We start from the raw sequence: 18409 nt of genomic DNA, 5'->3' as shown, positions 1-18409 counted from the left end.
TTTCTTGCTGATCCTTCCAGACATACTCTGTTCATACAAAAGCAATGATGTGTATTTTTTTCTCCCTTCTCCACCATCATGCTCACCAGTTTTTAAAAAACACCCTTTAAAAAGACTTTTTTGATGATATGCTATATACATTTTTCTGTTTTTGGCCTTTTTTCCTTAGCATTATATATGATTCCATCTTAGTACATAGAAAGCCTCTTCATTTGTTTTTAACAGCATGTTGGTTAAATAATTAATGTGCATTTACACAATCACTTATTGGTAAACTTTCCGGTTACGCCCTATCTCTTCTATTACAAGCAGTGCCACAATGAATAGCTTTGTAAATACCTTATTTCACACATGGGTGAGTATACCCTAGAAGCAGTAAGGCCTGATCCAAGGATGCATGCATTGGTGATGTTGCTGTGTATTTTTAATTGCTCCCCACATACATTCTAGTTTCTTAATCTTTAATATCTCTTTAAAATGCTAATAACTGTTTTAACTGATGAGAAAGTTGGTTTATATGAAATCTTACATCGTCACCTAAAAAGCCTATCCAGTCACACCATTGATACCCGCATTCTCCTTGCCATACCCCCACCCCTCAATGAGGCAGGGTACCTCCCTCCTCCATTTGCAAGCCTCTTCACAGCAAAGCTGTGCCCTGTCTGACATCATCGGTGTTTCCTATGACCTTCTACCTTTCTCTTCCCTCTGAGCCTCTTTTAATTTTATTTATTCTCTTCTGTTTTATTTATTTTAAGCTCCCACAGCACCCCTGCTTAATATTACAGCCCGACTCCCTGATGCCATATATCTCCTTTAGGGCTTTAGTGTGCCATAGAGACACTAATAACTTGGCCTTGAGTCAGGAAAGAATTTTAGAAGTTGGTGTGTATGCAGAGGCACCGGGTCAGGGAATTAGACTGTTAGAATATAGACTCAGTACGGATAGTAATATAATGACACTTTTGAGGGTTTTTTTTGTTTTGTTTTTTGTTTTTTTGTCTCCACGGGAAACCATAGATGAAGAAACATTTGAATCTGGTAAGTGAAAAATGAGTATTTGGTATTGATTTTTAAGAGTCTATTCCAAATTTTGGTATCATTTAAACACACGTTTAGGGACCTCATACAATAATTGTTTATTAAATACTTCAACAGTATGGTTGTGAGATATTATTAGCTTCACCTTGACCAGTGTTCCTTATTAGACATTTTGGAGCTCTGTGGGAGCATGTTTTGGTTGTCACATTGATTTGGGGCACAACTGGCTTTTAACTGGTAGGAGTCAGGAATGCTAGATGTCCTGGAGTGTGGAGACCATCTTGTGCAATATTTTCAATGTCCTGTCGGACAAAACACATTACAACTATAAATGAGTAGTTCTTTTTTTTTTTTTTTTTTTGAGTAGTTCTTTAATACACAGTAGTGATGTACGTTTTCACAAGACATAACATGAAAAGCTCAGTTGTGTAGAAGAGAATCATTATGGAGAGAGACATTTGAATAGAATTAAAGACATTGCCTTGTAATTATTGAATCATTGATTCCATACCTTCTGTCTGCTTCAAACTGATAAAAAATAAACTGGAAAGTGAGGTATCTATACTGATTGATTTTTTTATTTTTCTTTAACATGTTATTTGTTACTATTGATGACACATGGTATCATCAAGTGTGTGTCCCTCAGACTAAGGTTGACATCATGAGTAACAATATAGGTCTCAGGGTATTTTGCAACTTTTTGGAGCATGTTAACATTCCTCCCCTGCTTCCAAAAGTATATTTTCTCATTTTCTCCATTTTGTCAATCTGTAATTGCTTTGGTATATTATCCCTACTTCAAATAAGGCAATTTCCTCTTTCTTTTATATAGAAATAAACCTGGTCTGTTACGACTTATCAGAGCTCTTGTTATTCCCACATTTACTGTTTCTTTGCCCTCCTATTTTTCTATACTTCATATAAGGGATATTTTCACTTCCTTTAATCCATGCTTCTTCAGTATAAGTAGCAACTTATAAGCATCTAACAGTTTCTTAGGTCTTCTAGAAAAGTCATGCCTGAGGATTTATATCTTGAAATATACATTTTAAAGATACAAATTAATTCCTTTTAGCCTTTTTCTTCATATTACAGTTAGAACATTGTACTGGTTTTAAAAATTAAGTGTGTAGTAGATTCTATCAATTTAATTTCATAAGAGCAGGGAGATTGCTATAAATATTGGTCATAAAAAAAGATGTCATTAAGACAGATGGAGTTGGGAACCATGCACTTAAATGATTTACCTACCATTTATGTTGTTTCTAAATTTCCTGTTTTCAGTTAGATAGTTGGTCTATTAGGGTACGTACACTTGGCTCTATGTTTGGGACTGGTTTAATTTTTAATTCCTCTGGATTATAGTTCTTCTTTAAAAAAAAAAAGATTTTATTTATTTGAGAGAGAGTAAGCACAAGCAGGGAGAGGGACAAGCAGACTCCATGCTGAGCATGGATCCTGACACGGGGTTTAATCTTAGGACCCTGAGATCATGACCTGAGCTGAAGGCAGATGCTTAACCGACGGAGCCACCTAGTCCTTCTTTGCTCTATGTTCAACTCCTCATTTTTCTGGAAGAGAGTCCATACACTAAAACTGTGGTTGAGGCTCAGAAGTATTTGGGGCATCTGTGAGGGGAGAGGCAGCATGGTGTAATGGTTAGAGCCAGGAACTGGAGCCAGAGTGTCCAAGTAGGAATCTTGCTCCATTACTCATTACCTGTGGCTTCTCCATCACTTCACCTCTCTGCCCTTCACTTGCTCCGTATCTAAAGTGGGAAAAATAACTTCTATAAGTAAAGTGCTTAGAATATGTGACCCTGGGGTGCTCGCTAGCACTATTGTGAATCTTGCTCTGGACGAGCATGCAGCAGTTGTTTCTCTAATAACTACAGAGGAAAGTGTGCAGCTGCCTTAGTTACTGTGACCTGCCCCTTTTGGACTCCTCATAGTCAAAAGATTGAGTACTCTCAACTACATTTGAGCTCAGGTCACTTAGAAGGTCAATGAAGGAACAGTTAACATCCAGCTGACAAGTTTTTTAAGTAAATAATTCTTGATATTTATTCATGCTTAATTCTGTTACTTAGAGCTCTTTTTGGGTAGTTCAGTTTCTTCAGTTTTGGTCTCAACTCTTTCTCCAAATGCAGTATCACGTGACCTCCTTGAATTTCTCCAGGAGGTGATGATACAGTGTAATTAGGAATGTCATAAAAAGAATAGCAACAGAGAAGATGGATGTTTTAAGATATCTAGATAACAGGGGCACCTGGGTGCTTAGTCGGTTAAGAATCTGTCTTTGGTTCAGGTCATGATCCTGGGGTCCTGGGATCCAGCCCCACATGGAGCCCTGCATGGGGCTCCCAACTCAGTGGAGAGCCTGCCTCTCCCTCTCCCTCTGCCCTTCTTCCCCTCCATGCATGTTCTCTCTCTCTCTCTCTCTCTCTCTCTCTCTCTCTTAGTTGCTTGCTCTCTCACTCTCAAATAAGTAAAATCTTAAAGAAAAGATAAATTCTTTTAAAAAATCTAGAAAAAAGTATGCTGTGTGTTCAGTTCCCCCTGTCTCCAGTGGGCCAGCTGGAGATGGACATGTGTCACTGGACCCATGAGAGGTAAGGAATGAGGATATTGAGGCAGAATGCTGCTGAAGTGCCCGCTGGGCAGGACTGCATATACAGCCTCTGTGAGAGGAGAATGGAGGCTCGCAGCACTTGCCTTCCTATGATTTCTGTCTCTCAAGCCTTATTTTGTAAGTCTTCCTAGATAAAAAGCCCTTGGGGAGAATATAGATAAGTAACTTGCAGAAAGTTATTTATTGTTCTCTGAGCAGCACAGTCTGGTTCTGTGAGTTCCTGGTCCCCTGTAGTAGGTCGTGCGTTTGTCTTGCCAGGCCTACCTGTGTTACATCCTTCCCTAGGGTGACCTGAATGCCTCACCTTTGTCATTTGTCTTTGTTGGATGACCGACTTGATCTTCTCAAAGACTTGTTTTCATGTCTTTTTCTTCACTGACCCAAATCTCCAGAGGAACTTTCAGAAGGTAATTGTTTGTTTTCATTTCCTGGATAAGCCACATAGAGCTATATTTAAGACCTTTCAGTACCTCATGCTTGACAGGATAGGATACCTTTTAAGATAACACATATTTTAAGGGTGAAATCAGTGATGAGATATTCAATTTCATAGAAAAATATTTAAAAATGAACAATGAGGGGCAGCCCAGGTGGCGCAGCAGTTTAGCGCCGCCTTCAGCCTGGGGCGTGATCCTGGAGACCCGGGATCGAGTCCCACGTCGGGCTCCCTGAATGGAGCCTGCTTCTCCCTCTGCCTGTGCCTCTGCCTCTCTCCTCTGTCTCTCGTGAATAAATAAATAAAATCTTTAAAAAAAATAAAATAAAATAAAAATGAACAATGAAAGTAGTTAAGCTTTATGAATATATTCCTAAGTAAATGTTTCCATGAGAGACTCTTAACGATAGAGAACAACTGAAGATTACTGGAGGGGATGGACTAAATGGTTGATGGGTATTGAGGAGGACACTAGTAGTGATGAATCACAAAATTCTACTCATGAAACCAATATTACACTGGGTGTTAACTAACTAGAATTTAAATAAAAAATTGAAAAAGAAAAAAAACTGCTGACATTTCATTTAGAAAAATATACTTCACAGAAGATGAAATCAATATTGGTGTGTTTTCTTTAAAATATATGTTTAAAAAAGGTTAAGAGGAAAAGATTGTATATGTTCATTTTATGAACAGTGGCTCTTTATACATTTCAATGATCAGAACAGAATTGCTAAGTGAAAGGAATATCTATTAGGAAAAAGTAATTTGAAAATGACATTTTTATAACTTTTTTTCCCTGGAGTTTGTAAGAATTTTTCTGAGACCCCAGGGGAAGCAGAGGAGGAATTTAAATAAGTTCTAGGTGCTTCAGAGCCACTGGGATCAGTATTCCTCACCCTTGTCTCTCAGATTCCTGGACAGTCAGTTACAATTAGCAGCAACAGAGCAAATACTAATTTTATACAGAATAAACCATTTTATCAGGGAGAAAATAAAAACTCACCTCTAACAAAGGAATTAATTATAGGTCCTGCAGAATACCATTTCTACAAGTTTAAGCCAAAGCCAGTTCATCTGTTTCCTTTTAGAAGTCAGTTTTCTTTGGGTACTTTAAAAAATGTATACCTAATTTTTATTTATTTTTACTGTGACTCAATATCTTTCTCATAACTTTAAACAAGCCTAAAATAGCTTTTTGTTTCAATTATACTTGACAGAGTATAGTCAGTGTATTGATAAAATTCTGAAGTGCGTTTCCACATGGTTTGGTGCATGTGATAGACTGGAAAGTGCTTAGGACAGTCTTCAAATAAGCCATTCAAGATGAATTCAGCTGTGCTGACATCTACTGAAATGGTGTCACTTGCAGATTTGAAGATAATTTCATGCATCTGTTCTAAGTAAACTTCTCCTTCTCCTCCTTCGCTTATTCTGTTCCTGCCATTCCCTGTGTTCCAGACAAGGAGGAATTTGTTGGCTCTGGTCAGAAGTTCTTTATCGGTAGGTTATGATTAATAAGAGGTGGATCTTTGTCACTTGTCAAGTTTTGTTCCTACCATCCTGACTCTTCTGAAAGCTTCCCTTGCTGATGCACATTTCCAAACTTATTTCTTATTCTGGTTTCCCTCTATCAGCCAATTCCTTTTTTGGGGTCAGTATTTTTCTATGTTGATGATTCATTATAATTCATCTGGTTTCCACTGGATATCTCTTAATTATCCATCAAAACAAACCTTTTGTTTTCTTCCAAAATGTTGTATGACATATTTATCTTACTCTAAAGAGGCCAGTTCTCTGACTACTAAACTTAGTTTTGATGCCCACATTACTATAATCTGTCAACTTGGCAGAGTTTTCCGAAGAACCCACTTAAGGGCTCATGTAAACCCATGCCGGGATCCTCCAAGAGACAGTAGGGGAACAGCAGGGTCTATAAAGTGAAATATTGGCTCTTTGGGCCTGAATGAACATTGGAATCATTGAGAGAACTTTTAAAAAAAGCTGAGGCCACTTTTCTGTATCCCCTTGAGAATAACTCAACCCCCATGCCATTAAGGCTAAAAGAGTAGGTGTTTGCAAAAAGGTGGGGAAAGAAGCAGCCTGGGGTGGGGCATCCCTGAGCAGTGTGAGGAGAACATTTGTGCAGGGGATGATGGTGGCCCGGAACATGTTCTCAGAGCCAGAGCAAAGTGAGGAGGACAGCTGCCATCACCTGGCCTCTGATACCTCACAGCCTCTACAAAACAGCCTTCTCACCTAGCTTGGGCTCTGACACTTTCTGCCAGGTTGCTGATACCATCCATACCTTGTCCTGCACAGGTGCTTTTGACAAATACAATAAGTAAGTGTATTAAGGACAATCAGTCACTGTTAGAGAAAGGAGTTACACATTGGAAAGGCTGGGGGTGGGTGGCTGGAATGAATCCTGTAGTGTTGAGCTGGCATTGTAGGTTTTGGTGTGAATACATGGTGTTCTAGTTCTATCTACAGGAAGGACATGGGAACAGCTCTTTTTTGAAAATGCCAGAAAGCCCTGTGATTTGGTGGGCAGATTAGGCAGGATTCTAGGAGTTGATTTGGTGGGCTGATTAGGCAGGATTCTAGGAGTTCAGAAATCATGGTTAGTATCCAACTCTGCCACTGGATGACACAGTTATGACCAGCCAGCTAACCTGTCTATGTCTTAGTGTATCCATCTGAAAAATGTGAGTAATCAGCCAGCTCCACTGTTTCCATTCTGATCCTCCCTCACTTGGGGCACTGCAAGGGACTCCTAACTACTCTCCTGTGAGCCCACACTTTACATCCTCCCCACAGCAATGGAGGACTTCTTCAGAAACATAAACCACATCACACCCATTTCTCTACCACCCAGTAACTTCTCATCCCACTTGGACCACAATACAACACTGCTGGAGCTCCCTGCCACCTTCCCTGCCTCCTCTCCAACCCCGTTTCCTACCATTCTCCCTACTGCTCACCACTCTGCTTCACTAGGGTCTCCTCAACACTGTGCTTCCCCAACACTCCCAAAACACTCCTTTCTCTGCACCTTAGCAGTTGCTGTTCCCTTAGCCTGGGTTGCATTTCCCCCAGAAGCCTCCTCACTTAGCTCCATTACTTCATTTCCACCTCTGCTCAATGTCACTTTTCCCCACACACTGTAATTGAACTGCCTGCAACAAGAAGCACCCCCATCACTCTTTATCCAGCGACCCTTCCTCTAAGCACTTATTTTTGTAGATGTGTTTACTTCTGTCTCTCCTCCATGGAATGCAAATGTCAGGAGTAAGTGGGTTTGATGTAGTTGACCACTAGAACCCCAGCACCTGGCACATGATGGGCACTGGGTGCACCTTAGCAACCTGTGGGGCGCTTTGCTACCTTTCCTTTGCGTTGCTTCCTATTCTCTGCCTTCAGACAGGCATGAATATGTTAATTAACACTTGCTGATCACAGTCACCGCAGGCTCCATCAGGTGTGGAAGGAGAAGTGCTCTCTCCCGCCTGGATGTGACATCGTGTGCCTTCCTGCCCTCCCAGCTGGCTTCCGCCGAAGCATGCGCCTTTGTCGCCGCAAGTCTCACCTGGGCCAACTGCGAGCTGCAGAGGTGTGCAAGGCTGGCGGCTGCCTCAGTGTGCTGGCCGCCCCGTACGAGGAGGTAGTCAGGTACCAGCGACGCCCTTCAGACAAGCACCGTCTCATTGTGCTCGTGGGTACGTCCCTGAAAACAGTGTCTCTCTTCCATAGTGAAGTTCTTCCTCTAGACTCAGTTGTTTTGCGTTGGGAGTAGTGGCAAAAGTAGAATCCTTAAAAAAAAAAATTAAAAAAAAAAAAAAGTAGAATTCTTTAGAGACTCACATATGAACATCTTTTTTAAAAATACTGTTTTATTTGTATGTGTTTATAAATAAAACTTTGTTGTCTCTTGCTTTTATTGTCTATGGTTGAATGTGGTATGCCCTGGTATATCTGTACTGGGGTAATAACAGGTTGTATTATGATGAAGCTTTTTTTTTTTTTAAACCTGTTTAGAGTTTGTTCTATAAGCATAGATGAGTATGCCCCCAGATGCATTATCAATCAGTATCAGACGTAAAAATCCTTAAAATCTCTTTCCCTAAGAAATTTGTAATCACCTTCTTTCGAAAAGTGCTCAACACCTTTTGGACTGTAGTTATGGTGCTAAAGAATGGCAAATATAGTACTGGGGTGCCCTGCTTTTGTGACCAAGAGCTCTGCCAAGCTGGGTCCCTGCAGCAGTAATAACTTCGATCTTGCTGCCATCTCTGTGTATTCCAATTGTGATCAAGGGAGAGGGGAGATGGGCCCTGTAGAGCAGAACAACATGCCTTACAGCCAGGACCAGCTTTGCAAGGCTTGGGGTAAAATCAAAATACAAGAGCTTCTTAAAAAATGATTGACATTTCGGGGAGCCTGGGTGATACAGTTGGTTAAGCCTCTGACTCTTGGTTTCAGCTCAGGTCCTGATCTCAGGGTTGTGAGATCGAGGACCTGTGAGCCCCTGCCTTGGGCTCTGCACTGAGCATGGAACCTGCTTAAGATTCTCTCTCCCTCTTCCTCTGTCCCTCCCAATCTCTCTCTCTCAAATAAATTCTCTCTCTCTCAAATAAATAAATAAATCTTTAAAAATTAACATTTCAAGATGGCAAAAAAAGAGCATGAAACCAAATGTAGATCCTAAGCATAGGACCTTTATAACTGCATGGAGTCAGCCCTGACTTCAGTTGCCCATGAGGCATTGACTCACTACCTATTAGGATATGTGCTCAAATTCTGTAAGACACAGAACCCGTAATTCTAGGGGCTGATTTCTGGGTTGTGATGTGATAGATACTTCATCTGACAGGAAAAGTAGGTTGTGTCAGGTTATCTGAAATGAGGCCAGCGAATTCTCATAGTACCCAACATGAGACTTGGTGTTTCTGGGATGTTGAAGAAGTGTGGGTCACTCTGTGGGTCACCAGAAAAATTCCTAAGAGCTTTCTGGAATTGTTTCAGTTTGTGAGAAGAGAAGATATGTAATTTCCCTAATTGCTCTCAAATTTCTTCAACAGAAGAACTGAAATGATTACATCACCACATCTAATGATTTCTGTATGTGGCTTTTTGTGTTTAGGACCTTCTGGCGTTGGAGTCAATGAACTGAGAAGACAGCTTATTGAACTTAATCCTAACCATTTCCAAAGTGCTGTGCCACGTACGTGTAGTTTCTCTTTCCTAGCAGTTGATGTTTTGGTCAAACTGTCTTTGCGTCCACAGGTGCACTGATCTCACTTAACTATGCCATACCATATTTGCTGTAAAAAGATGAAACACAAGGGATAGTCCTTATATAATATTTATAAATTGATTCATTGGCATGTGGCTGGCTAGGCTTTTAAAAAGTTACTGTTTCTTTTCCATTTCTTAGCAGTCATATAGATGATCCTTCAGGAAAACTAATATTTAGTAATAATAGCTAAGTAATAATAATACTATCTTCCTGGCACTGTGCTTGGCTCTTTAAATACCTTATCTTATTTTTAAATTTTTAATATATGCAGATATAATTTTATATAAATCTGTAAGTATGATTATACCATCCATGGCAGGAAAGAGCATTTGCATGTGGGTGCTTCCCCTTCACTTCAGTGCAAGACAGGAACTTAGAGAGACCACTTAAGAACTTAGTATGTGTTCTGTGTAGTTTGGGGGACAGAATTATACTTGAAAAATCTAAAAATTTAGAGGAGTGGCCAAGGGCTGCAGTTTGAGAAGCAGCTGCTCTTTTAGAGATCACAGATGACTAACTGGGATAGAGATGAATTTGAGGTACCCAGTGGTAGTGGTGGTGGTGGTAGGGTTTGCAGAATAACCCATGCATCCTCTAGGAGAACAGAGACAAATTTAAATATCTGCCAAGTCGAAAAGAAACCTGTAGTATCCAGCATCACCATCAGCATCAGTAAGTAAGAATTTTCCTGCTCTTTCTTCTCCTTTTTGCATTCTAGCCTTGGGCAGTTGTAAAACTGGGAGGGAAATACTACTGTTCAATGAAAGAGAAGAGAAGAAGTGAATCCTACTCCCTTTCCTGACTTGTGGCTTCTCTAACTGCAGCTTCCATGGCTATAGCAAGTCTGAGCCAAGAGAAGCCTAAAATAGAAATGAAATTCATAGTTTTGATTATTACATAGGAATGGAATTTTAGTTATTAGATTGAGACTGTGTTTGTGGCACGAATGATGGTGGGTTATTTATTTTTTTTAACTGAGCATAATTGGATGAGTTGTGGTAACTGCTATATTTTCATCCAGGACCAGGGGAAGGTCTTGTCCCACAGAAGGCAGTGGATGACAGGAAAATGTTGCTTTATGATTACATACCATAGGCCATGCTTTCCAAACACTATTTACATATGTAAGAATGGACATTGATCTCCAACACAAAAACTACAAAAGAAATCACCATTTTTCAATAATCTGGATAAAAATCAAATTCCCACAGAACATAGAAGAACTGTAAGAAGTATGGCTAGCAATCATTCAAAGTGAGAAAATGTTGCCCAAATTTTGCTTTTTAAATTGAGTGAATAGTTTTAAGACAAATACCTCTAGTTATTAACCAGTTCACAGATTTTTAGCCTACCATATAAAATAAAGTCCAACAGAAGCCACAGAGAAGGAGTCATCTTAGGTTTATATTTACATAATTTATTTATATATTTTTAAAGATTTAATTTATTTATTTGAGATAGAGAGCAGGAGAAAGCACAAGCAGGAGGAGGGGCAAAGAAGGAAGCAGGCTCCCCTCTGAGCAGGATGCCCAATGGTGGGGCTCCATCCTAGGACCCTGGGATCATAACCTGAGCTGAAGGCAGACACTTAACTGACTGAGCCACCCAGGTGACCCTTTATATAATTTATTGTAATGTGACAACTATAGTATTTTACTGGAATTTTTTTTCAATGCAAAGCTGTAGGAGAAGTGGCATAAGTGTAGGAACTCTAAGGATATGTGGAGAGGCTTGAATAAAGAAAAAACAGGAGCGTCTGGGTGGCTCAGTTAGTTGAGCATCTGATTCCTGGTTTTGGCTCAGGTTGTGGTCTTGGGGTCAAAAGATCAAACCCCGCATGGGCTCTGCACTCAGTATGGAGTCTGCTTGAGATTCTTTCCCTCACCTTTTCCCTCTGCCTCTCTTTCCCACTTGTATATGCACGCATGCATGTGTGTGTGCCCTCTCTCTAAAATGAATAAATAAAGAAATATTAAAAAAATAAAATAAAATAAAATGAATAAATAAAATCCTTTAAAGAAGAGAGAGAAAACAAAAATAACCCTCAGATGACATTTGCTTTTTGAGTGCCTTAAATGTTCATAACTCCTTTTATCATTTAGGGCTTATTTCAAGCTCCTACTTGGTCATTTCCATGCATCGATATTATCAAGAATTCATCTATTTCATTCTTAAACTTTGGCAAATGCAAATATACCATTTTTTAAATGAACACAGAGGATTTGTGGTAATGCAGATTAAGGAGCTTGCAGCTTTGCAATATATACATAGGACACGGGGTTGGAACTGTGTTTTATTTATCGTTGTGTTCTAAGAACCTAACATATCTGGAGCAGAAGCACTTGGTACATGTTAGTTGAATAAACGGATGAGCAGGTAATGAATCACTTTTAGTTACTCAGTGAGCCCCTGTGTTCTGTACCAAGTACTATTTAAGTAGGAGAACCTATAAGCAAAGAATAGCACTGAATCCAGACTCTACCAATCTTTCCCTTCTGGAGATCCCCCAGATTAATCACCATCTCACTTGGCTATCAATACATTTGGACAAGACTGCAGACTGTCATGGGATTTCTCCATTTCAAATCAGAGACAGCTGGGTGCAGCAGAAAATATTAGTCTAGGAGGAGTCAGAACAGCTAGGTTCTTGTTTTCAACTTTGCTTTCCATTAGTCTGTGTACAAGAGCAAGTCAGTTACTCTTCAAAATCTTCAGTTACTGGGGTGCATGGGTGGCTCCATCGGTTTTCTGCCTTCGGCTCAGGTCATGATCTCAGGGTCCTGGGATCAAGCCCCATGCCAGGCTCTCTGCTCAGTGAGGAGTCTGCTTCTATACCTCCCCCCACCTCCCACCCCACCCCCGGTGCTCTCCTTCCCTCTTTCAAACAAATAAATAAAATCTTGGGCAGCCCGGGTGGCTCAGCGGTTTAGTGCCAGCTTCAGCCCAGGGTCTGATCCTGGACACCTGGGATCGAGTCCCATGTCAGGCTCTCTGCCTCTCTCTCTCTCTCTCTCTTTGTGTGTGTGTCTCATGAATGAATACATGAATGAATGAATGAATGATTGAATGAATGAATAAATAAACAAATAAATTTTAAATAAATAAATAAGTAAATAAATAAAATCTCTAAAAAAATCTTTAGTTACTGATCAGTAAACTATGGATAATATTTCATCTGGCTAGGCTGTGAGGAATGAAATGGGATCTTGGAAAATGCATTATCTAAATATAAGATCTGCTACCTGGGGGCTTCAGGCATCTTGGGGCTCACACATAATCCACTCATGCCTGTTTTGAAGTAAGAGCTGGTACATGCTTAGGGCCTCCCCACCCTGACTTAACACCTTATACATTCATGTTCATACTATGAAACTTGAAAAGGGTTTATAGCTGAATTGATTTTGAGATGAGAACTCTTTCTTTTTTTAAAGATTTTATTTATTTGAGAGAGAGAGAGAGAGAGAGAGCAGAACACAAGCTGGGGGAGGGGCAAAGGGAGAGGGAGAGGGAGGAGCAGACACCCTGCTGAGCAGGGAGCTTGAAGTGGGACTTGATTCCAGGACCCTGGGATCATGACCTGAGCCAAAGGCAGACACGTAACCAACGAAGCCACCCATGTACCCTGAGAACTTCTTTCTTATCATCAATTCAGAATCCCTCTTTTTGGTTCTAGCATTTTATTTATCTGTTTCTGTATTCATTTATTTGTATTGATGGGACATCTTTATCCAAATGCATATTGGTACTAAATCAAAACATTTTGTAGATTCTAAAACCTTCTTTAAAATTCTATTTTTTGATAGATACTACTCGTTCCAAAAAGAGTTATGAAATGGATGGACGTGAGTATCACTATGTGTCAAAGGAAGCATTTGAAAGCCTTGTGTATAGTCACAGGTAAGCTAGACATTCAGAATCTGATTCTGACGTTTGGTTATTTTACCTTCAAAATAGATACACGATTTTTATGCATTATCAAAAGCTCCTAGGGTAATTCCTTTTGTTTTTGAAGAGTTAAGCAAGGAAATGTAAATTGATATACTAGCGCACTAACTCATTGGGTTTGGAGAGGGAGCAGAATTGAATTGCAAATTTTAGACTTTGGAGAAATAGTTAAGTTCTAGATTCCCCTAATACTTTTTTCTCCTCTCGATCTTCTACTAATTCTTCTTGTGCTAGCACAGTCCACATATTTACCTTCTATCTTGTTGGAATTTATCTTCATATAATTACTACTAATATTTTACTTGTAGAAAGAGTTCTTGTTTTCCTTGTGGCACCCTTGCAGGATGCTCGAGTATGGTGAGTACAAAGGCCACCTGTATGGCACCAGTGTGGATGCTGTTCAAACAGTCCTTGATGAAGGAAAGATCTGTGTCATGGACTTAGAGCCTCAGGTAAGTATGCGGTGGAACATTTCCCATCTCCCCAAAGTAATGAGTGAATGTCATGCATTTTGTGCACATGCTGTAGGTCGTAGTTGAGAGATTTTATTCTGTTAGCATTTTTAGGGATAAGACCATTTACCATATCTACTGGCCAGGATCTTATGTAAAGGAACAATTGCCAATATCTTGTCTTTAGTTAGGAAAGGAGTCTTGCTTCTCAGATACAAAAAGTGAACTGAGCTGGTGGCTATAAAGAAAACTTAGCAAGAATCCTGCTTTGACCTTGATCACAAGGCATCAAGGAAATTTGTGGAGGGAATAAGATGTTGCTTTACACAAGGAGTTGAGGTTCCTATGTTCTCGTATCTATAACTACCTCTATGAGACCATATGTGGAATGAGGCAGGGGTGAGCAAGTTAAGATAAGGAATACATGATGTATAGGCTCCATTTTTTGATCCTTGTATTTTGGGTTTTTTGGTAGTCATTTTAAAATATACCATGTGTGCTAAAGAGAATCAAGGGATAAGACAATTGTTCTTACTTGAGTCAAGGCTGGTGATCAGTGTGAAGATGTCAGTAGTATCCAGTATAAGATAATAATAAGAGGAAAGGGAAATGAGGGTGAGGAAACTGATCCACTTTTAGGATTTGTCCCACAAGATGATGTATAAAATCCTATTCTCAGATTTCAGAAGGGTGTTATGACTAATAAGAGGAAGAGCCACAGTTTAAACTTAATTTTGGTTCTAGAACCCCATCTCTTAATTATTAAAATGTTTAATTTTTAGAGTTGAGGACTGGGGGGGGGCAGAGGAGAATAAGTAAAAATAAATTATCTAAAAATAATTGGTGATTTCTGATCTTAGAAATTTTGAGAACATTCACATTGACTTTAGGAAATTAAGACTTCTGTTTTTAAATATGCACCTAATTTTTCTGTGTAGGGTATTCAAGTAGCTCGAACCCAGGAACTGAAGCCCTATGTCATATTTATAAAGCCATCTAATATGAGTTGTATGAAGCAATCTCGGAAAAATGCCAAGATGATTACAGACTACTTTGTAGACATGAAGTTCAAGGTAAGATACAGAGGAAATAGACGAATTTATTTTTTTCCTAGTAAAATATCAGTGTTGTTTCCACAACATCCCTATGTTAAGGAATGGGATTTTTGTTAAATAATGCCCTTATGATTTATCCTTTTTACTGGACATGATTTATAGATATTAAAATAAAGTTTAATAAATGCTATAATGCTGTTCTTATTTTTTTCTTTTTTCTAATCTAGCTTCAAAGAAAAAAAGAACTCAAGCCAAGTTTGCAAAGCCACACAAAAAAAATTGGTTGTGCCTAAAACTGACATTTACATTTTATTATTTATCATATGAAAAAGTTTGAGGGCAGCCCTGGTGGCTCAGTGGTTTAGCGCCGCCTTCAGCCCAGGGCCTGATCCTGGAGACCCGGGATCGAGTCCCACATTGGGCTCCCTGCATGGAGCCTACTTCTCCCTCTGCCTGTGTCTCTGCCTCTCTCTCTGTGTGTCTGTCATGAATAAATAAATAAAATCTTTAAAAAAAAGAAAAGAAAAAGGAAAAGTTTGAGAACTTACTTTAAAAATGTGGTGAATATATCTTATCTGTAATATGAATTTTCTATAAAAATATATCTCTAAATGCAAACATTATGTATTAATGATGATGGAAATTATAGAGGGCTGAGACAGGTGGAATTAATTAGTGAACTTTTCCTAGAGTACGCATTATTTTTTTCCAGCTTTAAAAATTAAATCCACCTTAGCCAGGTCATACCATCCTCATGTTATAAGTGGCAAAATAATGTCATTCTTATCAGTATTTAATTTAAAGAACAGTGTTTTACCTTATAAAATTTCATTTGAAATTTATATATGTTTTATTTATATTTAACTGTAAATTTTGTTTTCTTTCTTTTTTCTTTCTCTTTCTTTTTTGTTTTGTTTGGTTATACACAGTTGAAGGCTTCAAGTGCTTAGATTTTAGAGTAAGATAATTTAAGGCCATATGGGAAGTTGAGGGGATTGTTTTGGCTACCATTACTTAGTTCTGCAAAACCTTGACCAGGGAAACATTAAGATTAAAGATAAAAACATATATTGTGTGGTTTAGAATAGAATAGAATTTATCTGACATGAGCGTTTTTATATAAAATTTATAATGTATGTAACAGCAAAACAAACTGCATATGATTTCTGTTTATCTCATTAAGTCTGTGCTATCCATATTTTTCTATTTCTCATAAAGGATGAAGATCTACAAGAAATGGAGGATTTAGCTCAAAAAATGGAGACACAGTTTGGCCAGTTTTTTGATCATGTGATTGTGAATGACAACTTGCAAGATGCATGTGCCCAGTTGCTGTCTGCAGTTCAGAAAGCTCAGGAGGAGCCTCAATGGGTACCAGCAACATGGGTTTCCTCTGATACTGAGTCTTAAGGAGGCCACCAGCTTAATGCTGGAGCTTTAAGAATATTCAACTATTACAGAGCTCTGGAATAACAGCTGCAATAAAAAACAGCAGTATTTGCCCCATTTTAATGTATGCAACTTTAAATGTGGTACAGTTTATTAATTAATCTAATTTGAAAAAAAATTGCATCATATGTATGTAGAGTTACCTCCTTGGCTTTGAAGGAAAAAAAATGTTTTGTTTTTAATGTTTTCCTTTATGTCATATAAGAATACAAACAATGTCAAGCCACTGAGTAGGAGAACCTTTCTGAGATTTCTTATGGTCTTTGTACAGTTCAGATAAAAGAACTTCCCTAAATAAAATAAGTAGTATTTCATTTCAGAAACTGTATTTAACCTCAAGAAACTTCTGTTTTATGAAACCAGCTTTTACAAAAAGTGAAAAAGTCAGTACTTTTTCACTGACTCAGCAAGAAAAAAGGGTTAATGTACATGTTTCACATTTAACATGAAAGTTTACAGAAATGGTACAGCCCTCATCATTTATACATCAGTCTACAAGGAAAAAAAATATTCTTCAGATCAGAGCTGTAACAATTAATTTGCCTAAAAGCCAATATCTACATCATGTCTAAATTCGGAAAGGGCAATTGACTTTAGTCCTAGAGACCCATAGATGAGAAAACCATGAGGATGCTATTCCAGGAAGTCTTATTTTTCTTTCTTCCCTAAGTCTTAAGACTTCCAGGGATCCCTGGGTGGCGCAGCGGTTTGGCGCCAAAGGTTTGCCTTTGGCCCAGGGCGCGATCCTGGAGACCCGGGATCGAATCCCACGTCGGGCTCCCGGTGCATGGAGCCTGCTTCTCCCTCTGCCTGTGTCTCTGCCTCTCTCTCTCTCTCACTGTGTGCCTATCATAAAAAAAAAAAAAAAAAAAAAAGACTTCCAGTCAGCCGTGCTGCCCCTGTATGTCTGTCTTCTGCATTATTCTCTAATGTTCCCCATCCCCACACCATCCGTCTACTCCCCCAATCTCTTTCTTAAATATAAAACCAAGTATACACATCAAAGTATTTGTAGCTCTTTTTAACTTAGTGATTATCTTCCAAACAAAAAGACAAAAAAAAAGAAAAAAATTAAACCCAACCTCCCTCCCCCCCCAGAGAAAAACCCCACCAAAGAAAATTAAGTCATTTTTAATGGTACATGAACTTGAATTTGATCTTATGTTGTGTTTTTTCTTTTTGAGAAAAAAAATTCCCCAAACTTGCTGTACAGAGATGGAGGATAAGCAAGCGGCAAACATTTTGAGAACTGCCTGTATCACTACACAGACACACACACACACACACACACACACACACAACTAGAAGAAATCTGATATTTGTCTGGGCCCGGGGGTGGGGGTGGGCGCGGGGGCGGGGGCATCTCTGGCGCCCTACAAAGGCGGTGCACGGGATGCGCCTCTGCACACCGTCAGCTCTATTCATGCCTAAAGCGGGGTTTACACAATTTTAACGGGTGAAGGATTCCAAACTGAATGACAGTTAACTTGGCTTCCCATACGCCACACAAGAAACCAAAGTCACGCAATAAACAAGATACAAGAGTAATAAGTCAAAGAACCAAATACCAAGTCGGTAAGTGCCGGTAGGGGTCAGCTCTGGGTGCTTACTACGTGCCTGCAGTACAGGGGTCTCTGGTTTGTTCAGAGATCCGTCGGAAGAAGCCGTGTCTGGAGAATCTGACAGCGTTCCACAGAAGTCCCCCCCCCTTTTTTAATATTGTATTTATTTATTCATGAGAGATGCAGAGAGAGAGAGAGGCAGAGACACAGGCAGAGGGAGAAGCAGGCTCCACGCAGGGAGCCCGATGCGGGACTCGATTCCGGGTCTCCAGGATCGCGCCCTGGACTGAAGGTGGCGCTAAACCGCTGAGCCACCCAGAAATCCCCAAAGTCCTCCTTTTCAAAGGAGTTTTTATCAGTCTTTGGCCCTTCCAGACCTCTCCTGGTTCAGCGACTAGCAGTTCCCGGCTCCTCCGGGCAGCCTTGGCCTTGCCAATCGTCGGTTCCCGGTACCCAGAGCCTGTTTTGACCTCCGCGGGGCCCGTCTCGCGCACCGCCCTCGGGCCCCTCCGGGTTCCCCGCGCCCCGCCCCCTCCGGG

At 39.7% G+C, this 18409-nt stretch overlaps 1 protein-coding gene across 1 annotated transcript in view; it reads left to right on the top strand.

The window, feature by feature from the left end:
* Window positions 1–16539, top strand: part of MPP4 (membrane palmitoylated protein 4) — a 38892-nt gene extending 22353 nt beyond the window's left edge. The window contains exons 14-22 of the mRNA XM_041737744.1: window positions 1021–1041; window positions 4065–4079; window positions 5570–5611; window positions 7654–7827; window positions 9252–9332; window positions 13211–13304; window positions 13696–13804; window positions 14743–14877; window positions 16078–16539. Coding sequence (XP_041593678.1) covers window positions 1021–1041; window positions 4065–4079; window positions 5570–5611; window positions 7654–7827; window positions 9252–9332; window positions 13211–13304; window positions 13696–13804; window positions 14743–14877; window positions 16078–16269 — 863 coding nt within the window. The 3' untranslated portion in view covers window positions 16270–16539. The remainder of the gene's footprint in view (window positions 1–1020; window positions 1042–4064; window positions 4080–5569; window positions 5612–7653; window positions 7828–9251; window positions 9333–13210; window positions 13305–13695; window positions 13805–14742; window positions 14878–16077) is intronic.
* The last annotated feature ends 1870 nt before the right edge of the window (window positions 16540–18409 follow it).

Source organism: Vulpes lagopus, chromosome 22 (genome assembly GCF_018345385.1).
Source record: "Vulpes lagopus strain Blue_001 chromosome 22, ASM1834538v1, whole genome shotgun sequence".
Classification (NCBI taxonomy): domain Eukaryota; kingdom Metazoa; phylum Chordata; class Mammalia; order Carnivora; family Canidae; genus Vulpes; species Vulpes lagopus.
Note: the sequence above shows the minus strand (reverse complement) of the source record. Positions and strands in the feature narration are given on the sequence as shown.